Below are 15,773 nucleotides of genomic sequence, written 5' to 3'. Positions count from 1 at the left end.
CACATTTCATTTCCTGCTACAATTCTTTGAGGAACTGCTTCAGGATCTTGATCCCACTGGTTTAAAATTTCCATTGAAAGTTCTGCTCTGGTCTGCAGCTGATCTGGGCTTAATGGTTTTGGTACCCATTGAGTGGAAAGTTTGCTCAACTTTAATTTTTCTGTCAGGATTGTGTAAACTGGGTTATCTATGGTGTTGGCCATGTGAGATGTCTATGGTGTTGGCTATTGTTTGTGCTGTTAACTACCAGTCCTCTTCAATTAGGGCATGGACAAGATGAATTTTTTCTTTGAAAATTGATGTGGGTGGTGTGCTGCTACAGCTTCAACATCATCTCGTCCTTTCTTAAAACAAGTTATCCATTTGTAAACTGTTGATTTATATGAGGGCATTGTCCTCATAAACTTTTTGTAAAGCATTGATGACTTCACCATTTTCCACCTAAGCGTCACCCTAAATTTGATGTTTGTTCTTGCTTCAGTTTTAGCAGAATTCATGTTACTTAGGCTCTTTTTAAACAGATAATGATATTCTTTTTAGTGTCTCAGACTAGATCCTATTCAGCTGTGTTATAACAAGTTAGTAGGAGTTTACTTTGGTGAAAAAAATGTTGAAATCCATGTACAGTTTTTTCATAATATGAATTTTTCATGAACTTGTTGAAGACCCCTCATACATACACATGTATACATCTATATCTATATCTACAATTTAAAAATACCAGACTTACACCTGGGGTGTCCAAGTTCTCACACTATGCATGGTATATGGGGACTGAAACCTTCTGAGAAGCTAGTAGAATCCCATCTCTCATCGCATACTCTCTCCAAGGCATAGTCATGGAATGGAATGGTGGGCATACCACAGTACTTATATTACTTTTCTCTCCCTCTCTTTCCACTGAGTGGAAACCACAGAGGTTAATTGTATGAATAGTGTGATGCCATTATTCTAAGTATCATTTGATTTTTACTTCACCAACCTTCCAAAATGCCTGTAAGATATCTTACAGTGTCACTGTGTGACCTTAAGAAAGTCCCCTACACTTTAGCCTCAGGATCTTCAGCAGAGGGGTTGAACCAAAGCATCTCTGAGGTCCTGGCAGCGCCATTCTTCTAAGCGGCCAACTTTAAATTATTTATAGGAGAACTGAACAAGTTTCTAAAAATAGGTTATTGCTCCATTGTCGCGTTGGACACACTTCCAAATTTTAATGTCTAAAACTGGGTAATTCTATAGTGTAATACAAAAAGGCATATACAACACCATGTTATGAGACAACAAAAGTAAAGTATCTTACTATGAGTTCAGGAGGGAATATAGGCTCCTGGGATGGATCCAAGGGCTGGAATTCGTCTTCATCGTACAGTTTGGTGCACATCTCAACAAAACAAAACAAAATACAAATGGAGCTTTAGAGTTTCTGAGAGAGGTACAGGAACTGTGAGACTTCAGAGCGAGGGCCTCTACCTCTGATACCCCCAACACAAAACGGAGGAGCCAGAACCATAGGTCGTTCCTGAATGAAATTTTTTTCACCCTCACAGGACCGTGGGTTGGTTTCCCCTGAAGATTAACTGGATTCTGATTTTCCTCCTCTGGTGCCAGGAATTGGCAAAGGTTTTAAACTCCTGTGCTGGGTCTCAGATATTTGTGGATTTCATCTGCCATAAGCATGAAAGTGCACCATTGCTTGGACCCTTAGTGCTTGTTGAGTTGGGGTGTGTGTGGGGGAGTGACTGGCAAACTCAGATGAAGCCACAAAAAGTTGTATTGAAGGAAAACAGCCTTCTGTGGTGACTAGTCTTACGGGAGTCATGGGTTGGCCAATTTCGGGAGCTCTTTAAGATATTTATGCCTTGTATTCACTTAGTTTGTACTTTATTCACTGAAATGAATAGAAACCTTGAATGAATTTGGATTTATGTGGGTATTTCTCAGTCAATCCCAAGGGGGGTGGAAAAACCAGATACTTACTTTTCCCCATCTACTCACCAAAGACCCATCTTCTTGATCCATGCAACATTTTCCTGATCCTTTCAGCTCACAAACAGTTGATTCCTTAGGAGGTAAAGCAGTTTAAATAAAATTCATTGGTTGATTCTTTAAACACCTACTTAAGTACCTGATGGAGAAAGTAACAAGCTATACTGTCACTTAACAATTAGAAAAAATTATAGGGAATGTGCCACCAAGCTCATGATAGAGTCTTGTAAATGGTGTCACTCAAGTCTCAGGGGAAGACAAAAGGGGTTTGAGGTGGGTGGGTGGGGTCAGCCAGCTAAGGCTTCCTACTAGAAGTGAGATATATGGAATAGAGTTGTAATATGGTAACTAAAAAACCCAAACACTGAGTGCAGTGGCGTGCGCCTATAATTCCAGCAACCCAGGAGGCTGAGACAGGAGGATTACTTGAGCGTGGGAGTTTGAGGCTCTGGTGAGCTATGATCACGCCAGTCAATAGCCACTGTACTCCACCCTGGGTGACATAGCAAGGCCCCATCTCTAAAAAAAAGCTCCCCAAACCGATCCACCCCCCAAACCCAAAGAGATTGCTCTTCTTTATCTTACTGGTGATATAGCATGTATCTTTAATAGAGTCCCGGGAAGAAAAACTGCCTTTAAGACTTTCTATCCACACTTATAAATAACTGAAAACCTGAGTTCATTTGGGTGTTAGAGTCATTCTGAATTATTTGGATGATTCAAGTCACAAACCATTTAACTTTAATTTTCAAGACAGTCATGCAGACCCACAGTAGTATTTTCAGCCTGAATTCATTTGTCAGTTACAACTATCAGATTGTTTATTTATTTATTGAGACAGGGTCTGAGTCTGTTGCCCAGGCTGGAGTGCAGTGGCACGATCTCAGCTCACTGCAGCTTCGACCTCATGGGCTCAAGCAATCCTCCCACCTCAGCCTCCGGAGCAGCTGGGATTACAGGTGCGCACCACCATGCCTGGCTAAGTTTTGCATTCTTTGTAGAGACAGGGTTTAACCATCTTGGCCAGGCTGGTCTCAAACTTGCAGGCTCAGTGATCTGCCAGCCTTGGCCTCTCAAAATGATGGGATTATAGGTGTGAGCCACTGCGCCCAGCCAGACTAATTATTCTTGTTTGCCCTATTCAATGTACAAACAAGTTGTCTAATGATCTGTGATGATTTGGAGACACCGTGCTTCTTACATGGCATCAGGGAGACCTGGGTTCTAGTTCCTGCTTTAACACATACAAGCTGGGTTGAGCTTGTTAAATTAGGATAGTAAGACCCATCCTAATCAGGTTTGTTAGGTTTAAATATGAGAAAAGTTTGACACAATGTGTGACACATAAGAACTGCTGCAAAAGCAGCAGCTGACACCTTTAGTTGAAAAGTCATTTTCTTTTTCTTTCTTTTTGTTTTTTTTAGATAGAGTCTCGCTCTGTCACGCCAGGCTGGAGTGCAGTGGCACGATCTTGGCTCACTGTAACTTCTGTCTCCTGGGTTAAAGTGATTCTCCTGTCTCAGCCTCCTGAGTAGCTGGGACTAGAGGTATGCCTCACCATGCCTGGCTAATTTTTGCATTTTTTGGTAGAGACGGGGTTTTACCCTGTTGACCAGGCCGGTCTCAAACTCTTGGCCTCAAGTGATTCACCCACCTCGGCCTCCCAAAGTGCTGGGATTACAGGCGTAAGCCACCGTGCCCAGCCTGAAAGGTAATTTTCTACAAAGTTAAGAAAGGATTTGGATTTTGTGACAATGCTGTGCAAATCATATGAAGAAGTTGCTATTTTTTGTAGGTCAAAATGGTGAAATACTGGCTATTCATATGTTTTAAAATAAATAGTATCTTGCCCAGGATTTAAAATAAACTAGCCTGTAGTTTGTAAAATTTCTTGAAATTCTTCTTTACTGGCATAAAAAGTACATTTTTTTTTCAAAGACTTCATAGTACTTGGAATGGCCTGGTGCGCCTAGAATTGTTTTTGTTTAACAAAAATTATATCAAATTAATTTTCCTAACTGAAACCTTCTCAAAAGTATGTCTTGGTTAAGTGCAGTGGCTCACGCCTGTAATCTCAGCACTTTGCAATGTTGAGGTGGGTGGATGGCTTGAGCCCAGGAGTTCAAGATCAGCCTGGGAAACAGAGAGAGAGACCCAGTCTCAAAAAAAAAAAAAAAAAAAAAAAGAAAGAAAGAAAGTATGACTCTGTCTCCTTTTACATGAAATTTTTTTTTTCCCACCTTCTTTTGTCCTATTTTGTTCCTCAATCTCTGAACTTTGCAGGTGACTTGGATTCCTTTCTCGCTGCACTCTTCACTGTCTGGTGGTTATGATTCTGGCAGTTCCTTTCTGGGAAGTTATCTTTCTGTCCCTACATATGCCACACTGGTCTGGGTTGTCACTCCTCATGCATGGGGTACTGCACTAGTCCATGCCCTCACTTCCCAGCACATCTCCCTAGGCTTATCCTTCCTGTTGGCAGGTACCAAGAATTCTCCTCCTGAAATACTGTTGTCATTGTATTACTCCTGGTTTGCAAACAGACAGTGACTACATGTTGTTTATCAACTTTAAGGCTACATTTATTTTTTTTTTTTTTTTTTTTTTTTTTTAGATGGGTCTCACTCTGTCGTCCAGGCTGGAGTGCAGTCATGCCATCTTGGCTCACTGCAACCTCCACTTCCTGGGTTTAAGAGATTCTCCCACCTCAGTCTCCTGAGTAGCTGGGACTACAGGTGGGCACCACCACACCCAACTAATTTTTGTATTTTTTGGTGGAGGCGGGATTTCACCATGTTGGCCAGGCTGGTCTCGAACTGATGTAAAGTGATCCGCTTGCTTCAGCCTCCCAAAGTGCTGAGATTACAGGCAGGAGCCACCACGCCCAGCCAAGGCTAAAGTTCTTAGCTTCAAGCAGTATCTTCTTTCTCTCCAATGCTTCCGTTGCATCTTTCTCTCTCTTTCTCTCTTTCTCTTTCCCTTCCTCTCTCTCTCTCTCTTTCTTTCTCTTTCTGACAGAGTTATACTCCTTTGCCCAGGCTGGAGTGAAGTGGCACGATCTCAGCTCACTGCAACCTCTGCCCTCAGGGTTCAAGCAATTCTCCTGCCTCAGCCTTCCGAGTAACTGGGATTACAGGCATGCGCCACCACACCCGGCTAATTGTGCTTTTAGTAGAGAAGGGGTTTTACCATGTTGGCCAGGCTGGTCTTGAACTCCTGACCTCAGGTAATCCACCCACCTTGGCCTCCCAACATGCTAGAATTATAGGTGTGAGCCACTGTGCCCGGACAGTTGCATCAATTTCTTATCAGAACCTTGGTTAGCTTTCTTTTTCCTACTTTCATACATTTTATTAGTTGGAATTTTCTACGGACCTTTTGTCAGCCATTCATTTCTATTACTTCCTTTAGGACCTAGCTCAAAACTCCGCTTCTCCAATAAGTCCCCTCTATCTCTCTTCTTCTCATTCATTAATTCTATTTCATTAATTCTATTTAATCCAGGTTCCTGTGTGTATGTCTCCCTCAATGAATCTTAGGCTCCTAAAGAAGGTAAAGTTGACTCTATCTCTCTTCTTCTCATTCATTAATTCTATTTAATCCAGGTTCCTTTGAAATTTATGTATATAATATATAGGATACATTGAACTTTTAAAATCTTGCTTTGATATTACACTTTTATTGTTTCTGTTTCATTTTCTTCAATCGAGTATTCATTTCTTGAAGTCATGGGCAATATACTATACTTCTTAGGAAAGCGCCAAATTTGGGGCTATAAACAAGATAGATGCTAAGAGTTGATTAAAGAAAATACCAACAATGGGCATTTAAGCAATTTCAGTGATTAGAAAGTTCAATGTTGGGCTATTTCAGAAATTATTGAATGAAATAGATTATTTTATGCAAAGGTTCATTAATATATTAAGGCAATAGAATGAAATTTTTTTAAAACTTACTACACAGAAAGTTTTTCCACTTTCTACAATTGGTCGGTATCCAGTGCAGCGGCACAAATTACCTGTTAAGAAGGGATCACGTTTCAATGAATAACAGAGGAATATATTGCATATCTGTCCTTAATATTTTCAGAGAAATAACTATGCTAGTAATTAGATTCTTTTTTATTCCCTAAACCCAGCCAGTTGGTTCTTTGGAACAAATGTTTCCCCTGGAGATATTCTTCAAAAATAGACCTTGTGATTACATTTTCTTTCTTAAATACCACAAAGCTTTTTTTCCTTCTTGTCTTATTTCCAGCGCAGTGGCATACCTGCTACCCTATAACATCACATACTTACCACCCTATAACTCGTATACTTGCCACCCTCATAACATCTCATGTGTGGCACTTAGTCAAGCCTTTCTCATGGAGTCTCTTCTCCGTCAAGTGCTTTCTTTCTTTTTTCTTTTCACTCTTGTTGCCCAGGCTGGAGTGCAATGGCGCAATCTCGGCTCACTGCAACCTCTGCCTCCCGGGTTCAAGTGATTCTCCTGCCTCAGCCTCCCGAGCAGCTGAGATTACAGGCGCATGCTACCACGTCTGGCTAATTTTTTGTATTTTTAGTAGAAACGAGGTTTCACCATGTTAGCCAGGATGGTCTCGAATGCCTGACCTCAGGTGATCCACCCACCTCAGCACCCCAAAGTGCTGGGATTACAGGTGTGAGCCACTGTGCCCAGCTCAAGTGCTTTCTTAGGGGAAGAGGGACTGGAAACATTTTTCAAGACGTCCATTCCCCTTCTCCATGGGGTCTGCTCTAAACCCCAGGCCAGAGCTGTACCATTTACTGTCTGGATCTTTCTGTAGACCTAGCATCCCCTATGCTTGAGGAGTAGGGTCATTTATGTGTGTATGTCTCCCTCAGTGAATCTTAGGCTCCTAAAGAAGGTAAAGTTGACTTGGATGTCTTTGAACCTCTCTAGAACAGCACAGTTGGTGTTCAGTAAGTACCTGGTATTGTTTTAACTGGTCAACAATTCCAACATATGGTGGAAAGGGTGAGGGAAATAACTGTCTTTAAAAAAAAAAGTCTTCATATTTTGCAGCCAGTAAGAATGATATAAACGAAGAGGTTTTAATAACATTGGAAAATACTTATACTATTAAATTGTACATATAATTAAAAAATGTATATATAATGGTCACAAGTGTTTAAAATAAGCAACAAAACCGATATATAAAAAAAGACTGAAAACACAGACATATTTGACAGTGGTTGTGTCTTGGTGGCAGAATTAGGAATGAGTTTTTCCTTGTTTTTTAATTTTTTGGACATTTTGAGTAATATGAGTATATTATTTTTATACCAAAAAGTAAATATAAAATTATGTTCAATTACAGATTAAACATTTTAGAAACAATGTGAGGACTGGGCAGGTTTAAACATCTATAAGTAAAGTGTTGTAGAACCTGATGCAGTGAGTCATATGAAACCTGAGTAACAGGTATACTCCTTTCTTTTCATTATAATGAGGATAATTTAGGAAGAAATGGCATATACAAGAATGCCTGCAGACACAATAATCTGTTTCTTCATTTTGCTAAGAAGAAAAAATACAGAAGGCCGTGAACTTAGAATTCTTCTTTAGAGTAGAAGGATGGAGCTACAATGCCTAGAAGATAACTACATGACATGAACTAGAAGTATTTAAGAGGCAGTGAACACCTTCTTGCTGATAAATTGTAAGCAAACATTAAAGGCTGGTGTGAGCCAGCACTAGGGTGCTTTGTTTAGTTTTTGTTTTTAGCCACATAGTCAGTGTTCAGTCTACAAGCCCTACTAAAGGCCCACTAAAGAAAGCTAATTATACACGTTACAGAAATTCTTCTGATTCTGAGAAAAAATGATTCAAAAATTCTCTTCTATTCCCTTAGTCTTGAAAAGACAAGATTAAATGAAACAATGATTTGAACCAGTTAATCATTTGAGAATTTATGTGCTTATACTAATTACATTTATTTGAATTTTATTTTATATTATTGTTTTTCTTAAAATGTGAACATGAAGATTATCAGTGAACCTAACATTTATAACTCTAGCATTGCACCATTGCACTCCAGCCTGGGCAACAAGAGCAAAACTCTGTCTCAAACAAACAAACAGACAAAAAAACAGTAACATTCTATTCTTCCACACTATCCAAATTTCCACATTTGGAAAATATTATGTTAAAAGTATTAGAAACAGCCCATTTCAATGCCTTTGCGGAGTTACAAAGGGCTTTACTAGAGGAAAAAGTTTTGTGAGGAAACCAGTATCACCCCAATTTCTGGCATCACTGTTGCTAAGACAAAGTAGAAAGGACTTGCATCAAGACAGTTCCTACAGAGGCCTACCTGTTGGCCAGGTGCCTGGAACCCCAAAGCTGTGCTGCAACTTCTCTCCATGGCCTGGGACACCCTTCTTTAGTTACTTGGGCACTTTCTAACCTGGGCTCTGCCTGCAGAGGTTCCAGAACGCTCACCTCCCAGAGCTTTGGTGATCTGCTCAGGGGTTGGCTCCGGGTGATTCCTCAGCAGTGTGTAGATGGACATCACCATCCCTGGGCTGCAGAATCCACACTGCGTGCCATGACACTTGGCAAGTCTTTCCTGGGAGACAATGTACATCATTCATGCTTTAGACCTCTTGCTTCTCTACCTTGAACAACAATAAGCAGTGGAGCTTACATATTTAGCTTTCCAGAAATAACTTCAGGGTAAAAGATGAAAGGTGTATCCTGGAAGAAAAATACTTTTATTTCTTGGAACCATATGCATATTATTTTTGTCCTCAAGAACAGCCTAGTGGCAGGTATTAATTAAGTCACTTTATTCTTTGGATCCTCGTTTCTTTATCTGTGAAGTAGGAAGTATAATTTAGGGGAAGAAGTAAAATGCTCTGAAGCCATGTTCATGTGAGTTTTAGTCCTTACTTCAACTCATTCATTGTGTGACCTTGAGTGATTTACTTGACTTTTCTTCATTTTTAAAATTAGGATAATAATGGTATCTACTTTACAGGATGGTTATAGGAATAAATGAATGAAGGTGTACAAATCATTTAATGTAGTCTCTGGCAAGTCATTTTTATACCTTTCTCCATCTATATGATAGAAGTTGTTATTAATTAAATACCACAATCAATATGAATGCTTTGAGAATGGTGAAGTGCTATTTCGCAGCATGCTAGTCACATAATTTATGCACATATAACTTTATACACTCAAATATAATGACAGAACATACAAAACAATGAAAAAGGAGAGTGAGAAATGGCAATGTACTTTGTCTACTCTATACAGAGACCCTATGCCACGAAGATATAGATGTGAGCCATGGCTCTGGGGGTCCCTCTGTGTCAGTCCTATGCCTCTCAGGGTGCTCAGCTGGCCGGCTTGAGTGTGATTCAAATGTTTTCAAATACACATTTTCCAAACAGCATGGCTCCTAAAATGAAAGCCAAAGACTTCACCTGTGGCTCAAAGGAAAGGACAGCCATTGTTCAAATGTGAGAGGAAAGTATGGCTGTGTTGGACTTATTGCTAGATGGCAAGTTTCTTGACAAGAATCTTGACAAGATTCAGATGTGGCATGTTAACGTGCTGTAAATATGCTGGGGAATATTTAACAGCGGGCTCTTCTGAAGGAAAAAGAAGTCCTGATTTGTATTTTCTGTCAATTTTTGTAGTATAAATATTTCCACTATGGCTGGTATTATTATATAAATTATTTAATTGTAAGTTTATATAGTTTAATTTTTATTAATGGCTGTGTTCCAAGACTGGCTTGCAAAATTCCTGAAAATTTATCATTGGTTTTCACGAGCCAGTACAAGCAAAATTTATTACTGGTTTTTATGAGCCAGTACAAGCTTGCTGCAGGGTACTACTTAACAAATCTATCATCTGTACTATCAAGATTTGAGAGAAAGAAATCTGACCAGTACAGCATAGAGTGCTTTTATGACTGTTAAGGGGATGAGTCAAGTGTGGGATAAGATCTTAATGAGAAAGAAAGTCATTAAGTTTATGGCTGAAAGACACCTATTATTATGACTATTCATTTATTCTCATAACCATCCTCTAAAGTAGATACCATTATTACCCTAATTTTGAAGATGAAGAAAAGTCAAGAAAATCACCCAAGGTCACACAATTAATTACAGTAAGGACCAAAACTCACATGAACATGGCTTGAGAGTATTTTACTTGTTCCTCTAAATTACACTTTCTAGTTCACAGATAAAGAAAACAGGATTTAGAGAGTAAAATGACTTAATTAATACCTTCTGTTAAGAAAGGAGAACCCTCATACACTGTTGGTGGGAATCTCAGTACAACCAGTACGGAGAACTGTTTGGAGGTTCCTCAAACAACTAAAAATAGAGCTACCATATGATCCAGCAATCCCACTGCTAGGGATATACCCAAAAGAAAGGAAATCAGTATATCAAAGAGATGTCTTCACTCCTATGTTCACTGCAGCACTATTTACAATAGCTAAGGTATGGAATCAATCTATTAATAAGTGTCCACCAACACATAAATGGTGTTAAATTGAACTAAATATGGCCTGAGAAATGTCCATACTTCCATATTTGAGTTCTTGTGGAGGAACAGTAACCTAACTTAGCAATAGACAAGACTGAAAACCTAACTTAGAAGTATGCTACTGCAACAGTAGCTGAGTCCCAGCCAATCTCAGCAGCCACGCTTTAACCACTCATACACCGCTGACTGTTCAAACTGTGTTCAAAAAGCCAACCTGTAACCAACCCAGCTGAATCCAGCTGTTTCTGTAGCTCACTTCCATTGCTGCACATCACTTTCCTTTTTTTGTCTATAAATTTGCTCTGACCACAAGGCATCCCTAGAGTCTCTCTAAATCTGCTGTGACTCTGGAGGCTGCCCAATTTGCGAATCATTTTTTTTTCCTTGCTCAGTTAAACTCTGTTAAATTTAATTTGTCTGAAGTTTTCTTTTAACACTGGAAAAAGAAAATGCTGTACATATACACAATGGAATATCATTCAGCTGTAAAAAGTAATGAGATCCTGTCATTTGCAAAAATGTGGATGGAACAGGAGGATGTTTTGTTAAGTGAAATAAGCCAGGCACAGAAAGATAAATATCACATGCTTTTGCTCATATGTGGGAGCTAAAAAAAAAAATTGGACTCATGGAGATAAAGAGTAAAACGATGGTTACCAGAAGCTGGGAAGGGTAGTGGAGAGGGGAATATAAAGAAGGAGTCCAAAGTACAGTTAGATAGAAGGAATAAGATCTAGTGTTTGGTAGCACAATAGGGTGACTACAGTTAACAATATTTTATTGTGTATTTCAAAAGAACAAAGAGAGTATGATTAGAATGTTCCTAACACAAATACATGATAAATGTTTGAGGTGATGGACACCATTTACTCTGATTTGATCATTGCATATTGTACATGCTTGTATGAAAATATCACATATACCCCATAAACATGTACAACTTTTACGTATCCATAATAATTTTTTTAAAAAGAATTCTAATTTTAAAAATACCTTCTACTGTTAACAAGTGCCCATCAAAGGTAAGACATTGTCATCGTAGAAAGCTCTTGAAAGGAGAGCTTTGTGTTCTAACCACAGTCTTCCAAGAGAAGGAATCTCATGGGAAAATATGGCTGTTTATAATTAATTTTTCTATACATTGCCTTTAAAACTCAACCTTTGCAGAAGTTCCTATTCTAGTATATAGCAATTGCATTACCATTTCTTTTAAAAGTTTTCGAAGTTTTAGTAAACGCTTCGTTATTTCAGTTGTGTTTCATTGTAACATATTGTATATTTACTTGTCAGACATCTGGAGAGCACCTGGGGAGTATTTGTACACATAACTGGCTTCTCCATCAGAATTTAGTAATTTTGAAATGGAGTGGACAACTAGTTTTTTTCCATAAACTTCTGATTTGTTGTCTCATTTTCTTCTCTTGTCAAACCGGATTGTTCTTTTTTCACTTTAGGGCAAGGATAGGGCTGAGAAAGTTTTGGGTTTAAGATATATTAAAATCAATGAAAGGATCTTGACAAGATCTCTGAAAAGATCTGTAGCTATGGAGCACTGAATCTTACAAAATGAGAATTTAAAAGCATAAGGGAGTTCAAAGGTGGTGACCTAAATGGAGTACATTAGACTACGTGGGATGCCATCAGCTGGTCCAGACTGCATTCTGCTCTTACCTGCACAGGGTGAATCCTGGTTTTGATGCTTCCCACACCTTCCACGGTGGTGACTGCAGCCCCATACAGAGAACAGATGGGTACCAGGCACGCCGTTGCTGGATAATGGCTGTGATGGGATTAGGTAAAGAGAACACATTGGAATCATGGGGAGTGGGTAACAGCTCGGGAGTTATTTCAGTCCAGGAGAGTCAGGAGACTGTATTTCCCTGAGAATAAGAGCAGGCTAGATAGAAAACTGTAAATTTGTGGATGTGCCCAAGAAAAAACTTAGGTGTGACTGGTGCAGAATGGCAGAAAGAAATGGAAGAAAAGAATAATGAAGACCTTGTGTAGGACCTTCAAGACACCCTCATTCTCCATTTTTTTTTCTCATTCCAGGGAAAGGAAGCCTTTTATTCACCATAAAAATAATCTACTGACTTAGTAAACCACCGTGGGGTAGCTTAGCCCTGTTGTTCTTAACCATGGAAAGCTCTAAAAACTGTAGATATTCTGATTGTGCCCTAGTCCAATTAAACAGAACTTCTGGTGAGGGATCAATTAATCACTGTTTAAAGCTCTTCAGATGATTCCAACTGAGGAATGGCCAAGTATGAAAGTCACTGTTTTGTGCCTTGCCTTGACCATCTCTCCTATCCTGGCGCCTGTGTTAATGGCATGGCAGATTGGCTAGTACCAGATTCCCATCTCCCTGCTTAGGAATGGAGTCCAGGCCTCATTAGTTAAATTTAGCTTCTTCATTCCCACTCAGGCTAAGTCCCAGCCTCTTTTCAGGTATGGGAAATTGCCCCTTTCCCAGGGAATGTTTCCTTTCTTTCCCTACCCAGGCTGGGAGCATGAATGCTACTCTTCTGAAAAAAAGATAGAGTGTTGATCGTGGTTTCCCTACCCCTTCCAATCAACAAAGCTGTTTGGAAGCCACCCAGCCAACTAGCTAGGGACCCTGGAAGAGTGCTTAGTGCACAGAACGAGGGTGGGCCCCAGGTACCTCATGCAACAGATACATCTTTGTTTTTCATGTCCTCCACTTCCCTCCCTGTTAAGATCTGTTTCCTTTTGATCTCGCCTCCCTCTGCCTTTTCTCTCAATGACTCTTCCCGTGCTCATTGCTCTCCTCAGTCTTGCCCTTATACCTCATGTAGGGAATAGAGGCATGAGCTCCCTCCACCCCTAGCCTGTGGCCACTCATATCTGCAATCAGTCTCACCTCCACAAGGCCCAGAGTGTACAGAACCCTTCCTCCTCCCTTTCCCCCGATCTCTGGATCCCATCTACTCTTGGCGCCACATAGATTTGCCCCATCATCAATGGTCCTCCTACCCTCTTCCTGTCTAGGCTTCTCATTTCCCCAAATTTCCTGCCTTTAGAAATAAATTCAAATGTTTTCTATGCTAAAAAAAAAATCCAAAACCTGTGTGCCCTCCAACATTGGCCCAACTTTCTTTCCTTTCTTGGTCATTTCTTCAAGAGCTGTCTACGGCTTCCTTGCCTTCCAGTCACGTCTATACCAACTGTACCTTCCCTTCCAGCTCCACCATTCAGTTGTCATTGCTCTGGGAGCAATCCAATGTCCCGGGACCACTCCTAGTGTTTCATAATAGTGACCATCTCTGTCTTTTTGGAGCTTTCTCCTCTTAATGTTCCTCCTTCAACTCTAGCTACTTCTTGTTGGTCTCCTTTGTGAGGCCTTCTTTCTTTGCCCATTTTTCTTTTTGTTGTTCTATAGTATCCTACTCTTATATGCTCTCCCACAGTTCCTGTTACCTTCCAGGTGGCCTGGGCTGAAAACCTGTCTTTGCCATTACCTGGCCTGTGAAACCTTGAGCAAGTTATTTAACTCTCTTTGTCTTAGTTTCCTCTTTTTTTTTTTTTTTTAGTGTGAGTGATCATAACGCCCGTCTCAAAGTTGTTTTGAGGTCTAAATATGATAACATATGTGAGCTTCTTTGAACAGTGCCTGGTGCACCATAAGCATTCAATACATATTGAAGTTATAAATAACTTCCAATAAGTCATAGCTCCAGATGAGATCTCTTCTCTAAGTAACAGACCTGTCTATCTTGGTGCCTGTTGGACAATCCCTTGTAGGTGTCCCATAATTACTCTATAGCTAAACTTACCGCTTTCCCCTCCCTGCTCCTCCTCTTCCAAATTCCCTAATTTGTGAATGGCACCATCTAGGCACCTAAGGCAAAAACTTGGGACTCATGCTAGACAACTCCATCACCACATTCAATCAGTGAGCAAAACTACATTTTTAGGTCAAGGAGATGCTGACTCAATCATGCAGCATGATTTAAGGTCTCATTCAGCCTTTCCAGGCAAGCAACTCTTCTTAGTATATGTTGCATACCTGACTCTTCCACCAGGACTACAACTGGCTTGGGTTGAGGTTAAGATTTAATCTTCATCTTGGAAATTGCTGACCATGAAGAGAGAATACAGGATCAAGATGTTCCTGGTAATTTCTTTGTGTTAAGCCATTCTTGCCTAATCTTACCCTGAAATCTCCTACTCAGAAGCAAATTAAATGTTTTTACAGCAATAAAGAGCAGAGCCTGATAGACAGGCACACAAGGTAGATACATTCTGATGGGAAGAACATCTGTGGAAAGATCTGGAGTTTGGGAAGTTATAGGGAGAGCAGGCCTAGAGGCAGCATGAGTGCATTAGCCACCTGGAGAGAGGAGGGGCGCAAGGCACATTGACAAGAAAAGTGGCAGTTCCACACCCTTCCCAGGCATGCCCAGAGCAGGCAGGGGCCGATGCCAACCCAAAGGATACTGGATCGTCTTGGTCATGGAGTTGTATCTTGACACCATTACTGTACAGGCACCGCAGCCTCCTCCTCCACAGGAATATTTAGTGCCTGTAAGACGAACTCAAAGGAAGGGAGTCAAGGAAAAGGAGGGGCCCAGACTGCTTTGATTTCTACATTTTCCCCCTTGCATACTTATAACAAGCAACATGTTTTCTTGAGTCTTGTACCAAGTTGGCCATGGTTTCTTGCTTAGAGAGATTGTTCAGCTTTTCCTTATGAATGAGCTCACTGATGAAAGGTAAGAAGAAATCCTTGCAGGCCTCCTCTGCCTTGTCTGAAAACCTCAGGTCCAGATGCATTTCTGAATTTAAAATCGTTCAGATTTTAGAAAGGTAATAATATAGCACTCCCAGGTGGTCTAGGGCAGCACCTTGTAATCAAACATATTGATGTCTCCTCAGTGAAACATGTGCACAGTCACATTAAGTAGGATACGGGAAAACTACATAGAGCCTCATGCCAGTTAGGTTGGGGTTTGCATCCAAAAGAGTTGTGAAAAAACCTGCTGAATTCTGAGTTGTGGACAATGGATTCTGAACCCATTTAACATTATTGCTGTAGAGGTGGTGGGATGTGGTTTGTGTGCAGAACTTAGAAAAATTTCCCCTGTGAGGCTTAACTTTTCCTAGTACTGCAGTGTAATGCTATTATATTTTTATGGGACTAGACATTATTAATTTAATAACCATGGCTCCTGAACCAGTTATGTCAACAATCACTATGTATCTTTTTTCCTGTAAGGTGTTTGCATACAAAGGGA

General features: G+C 40.2%; 1 protein-coding gene across 2 annotated transcripts in view; it reads right to left on the bottom strand.

Annotated features, from left to right (window-relative positions):
• AOX4 (aldehyde oxidase 4) overlaps positions 1-15,773 on the bottom strand; it is an 85,278-nt gene that overhangs the window by 49,174 nt on the left and 20,331 nt on the right. For both annotated transcript variants that reach the window (XM_031651147.1, NM_001308436.1), the window contains 6 exon segments: positions 14,977-15,073; positions 12,190-12,298; positions 8,452-8,578; positions 5,943-6,004; positions 1,978-2,061; positions 1,301-1,381 (listed from right to left, as the gene is read on the bottom strand). In XM_031651147.1, coding sequence (XP_031507007.1) covers positions 1,301-1,381; positions 1,978-2,061; positions 5,943-6,004; positions 8,452-8,578; positions 12,190-12,298; positions 14,977-15,073 — 560 coding nt within the window.

This window comes from Papio anubis, chromosome 10 (genome assembly GCF_008728515.1).
Source record: "Papio anubis isolate 15944 chromosome 10, Panubis1.0, whole genome shotgun sequence".
Lineage (NCBI taxonomy): Eukaryota > Metazoa > Chordata > Mammalia > Primates > Cercopithecidae > Papio > Papio anubis.
The sequence above is the reverse complement of the archived record's forward strand: the minus strand, read 5'-3'. Positions and strand labels throughout refer to the sequence as shown.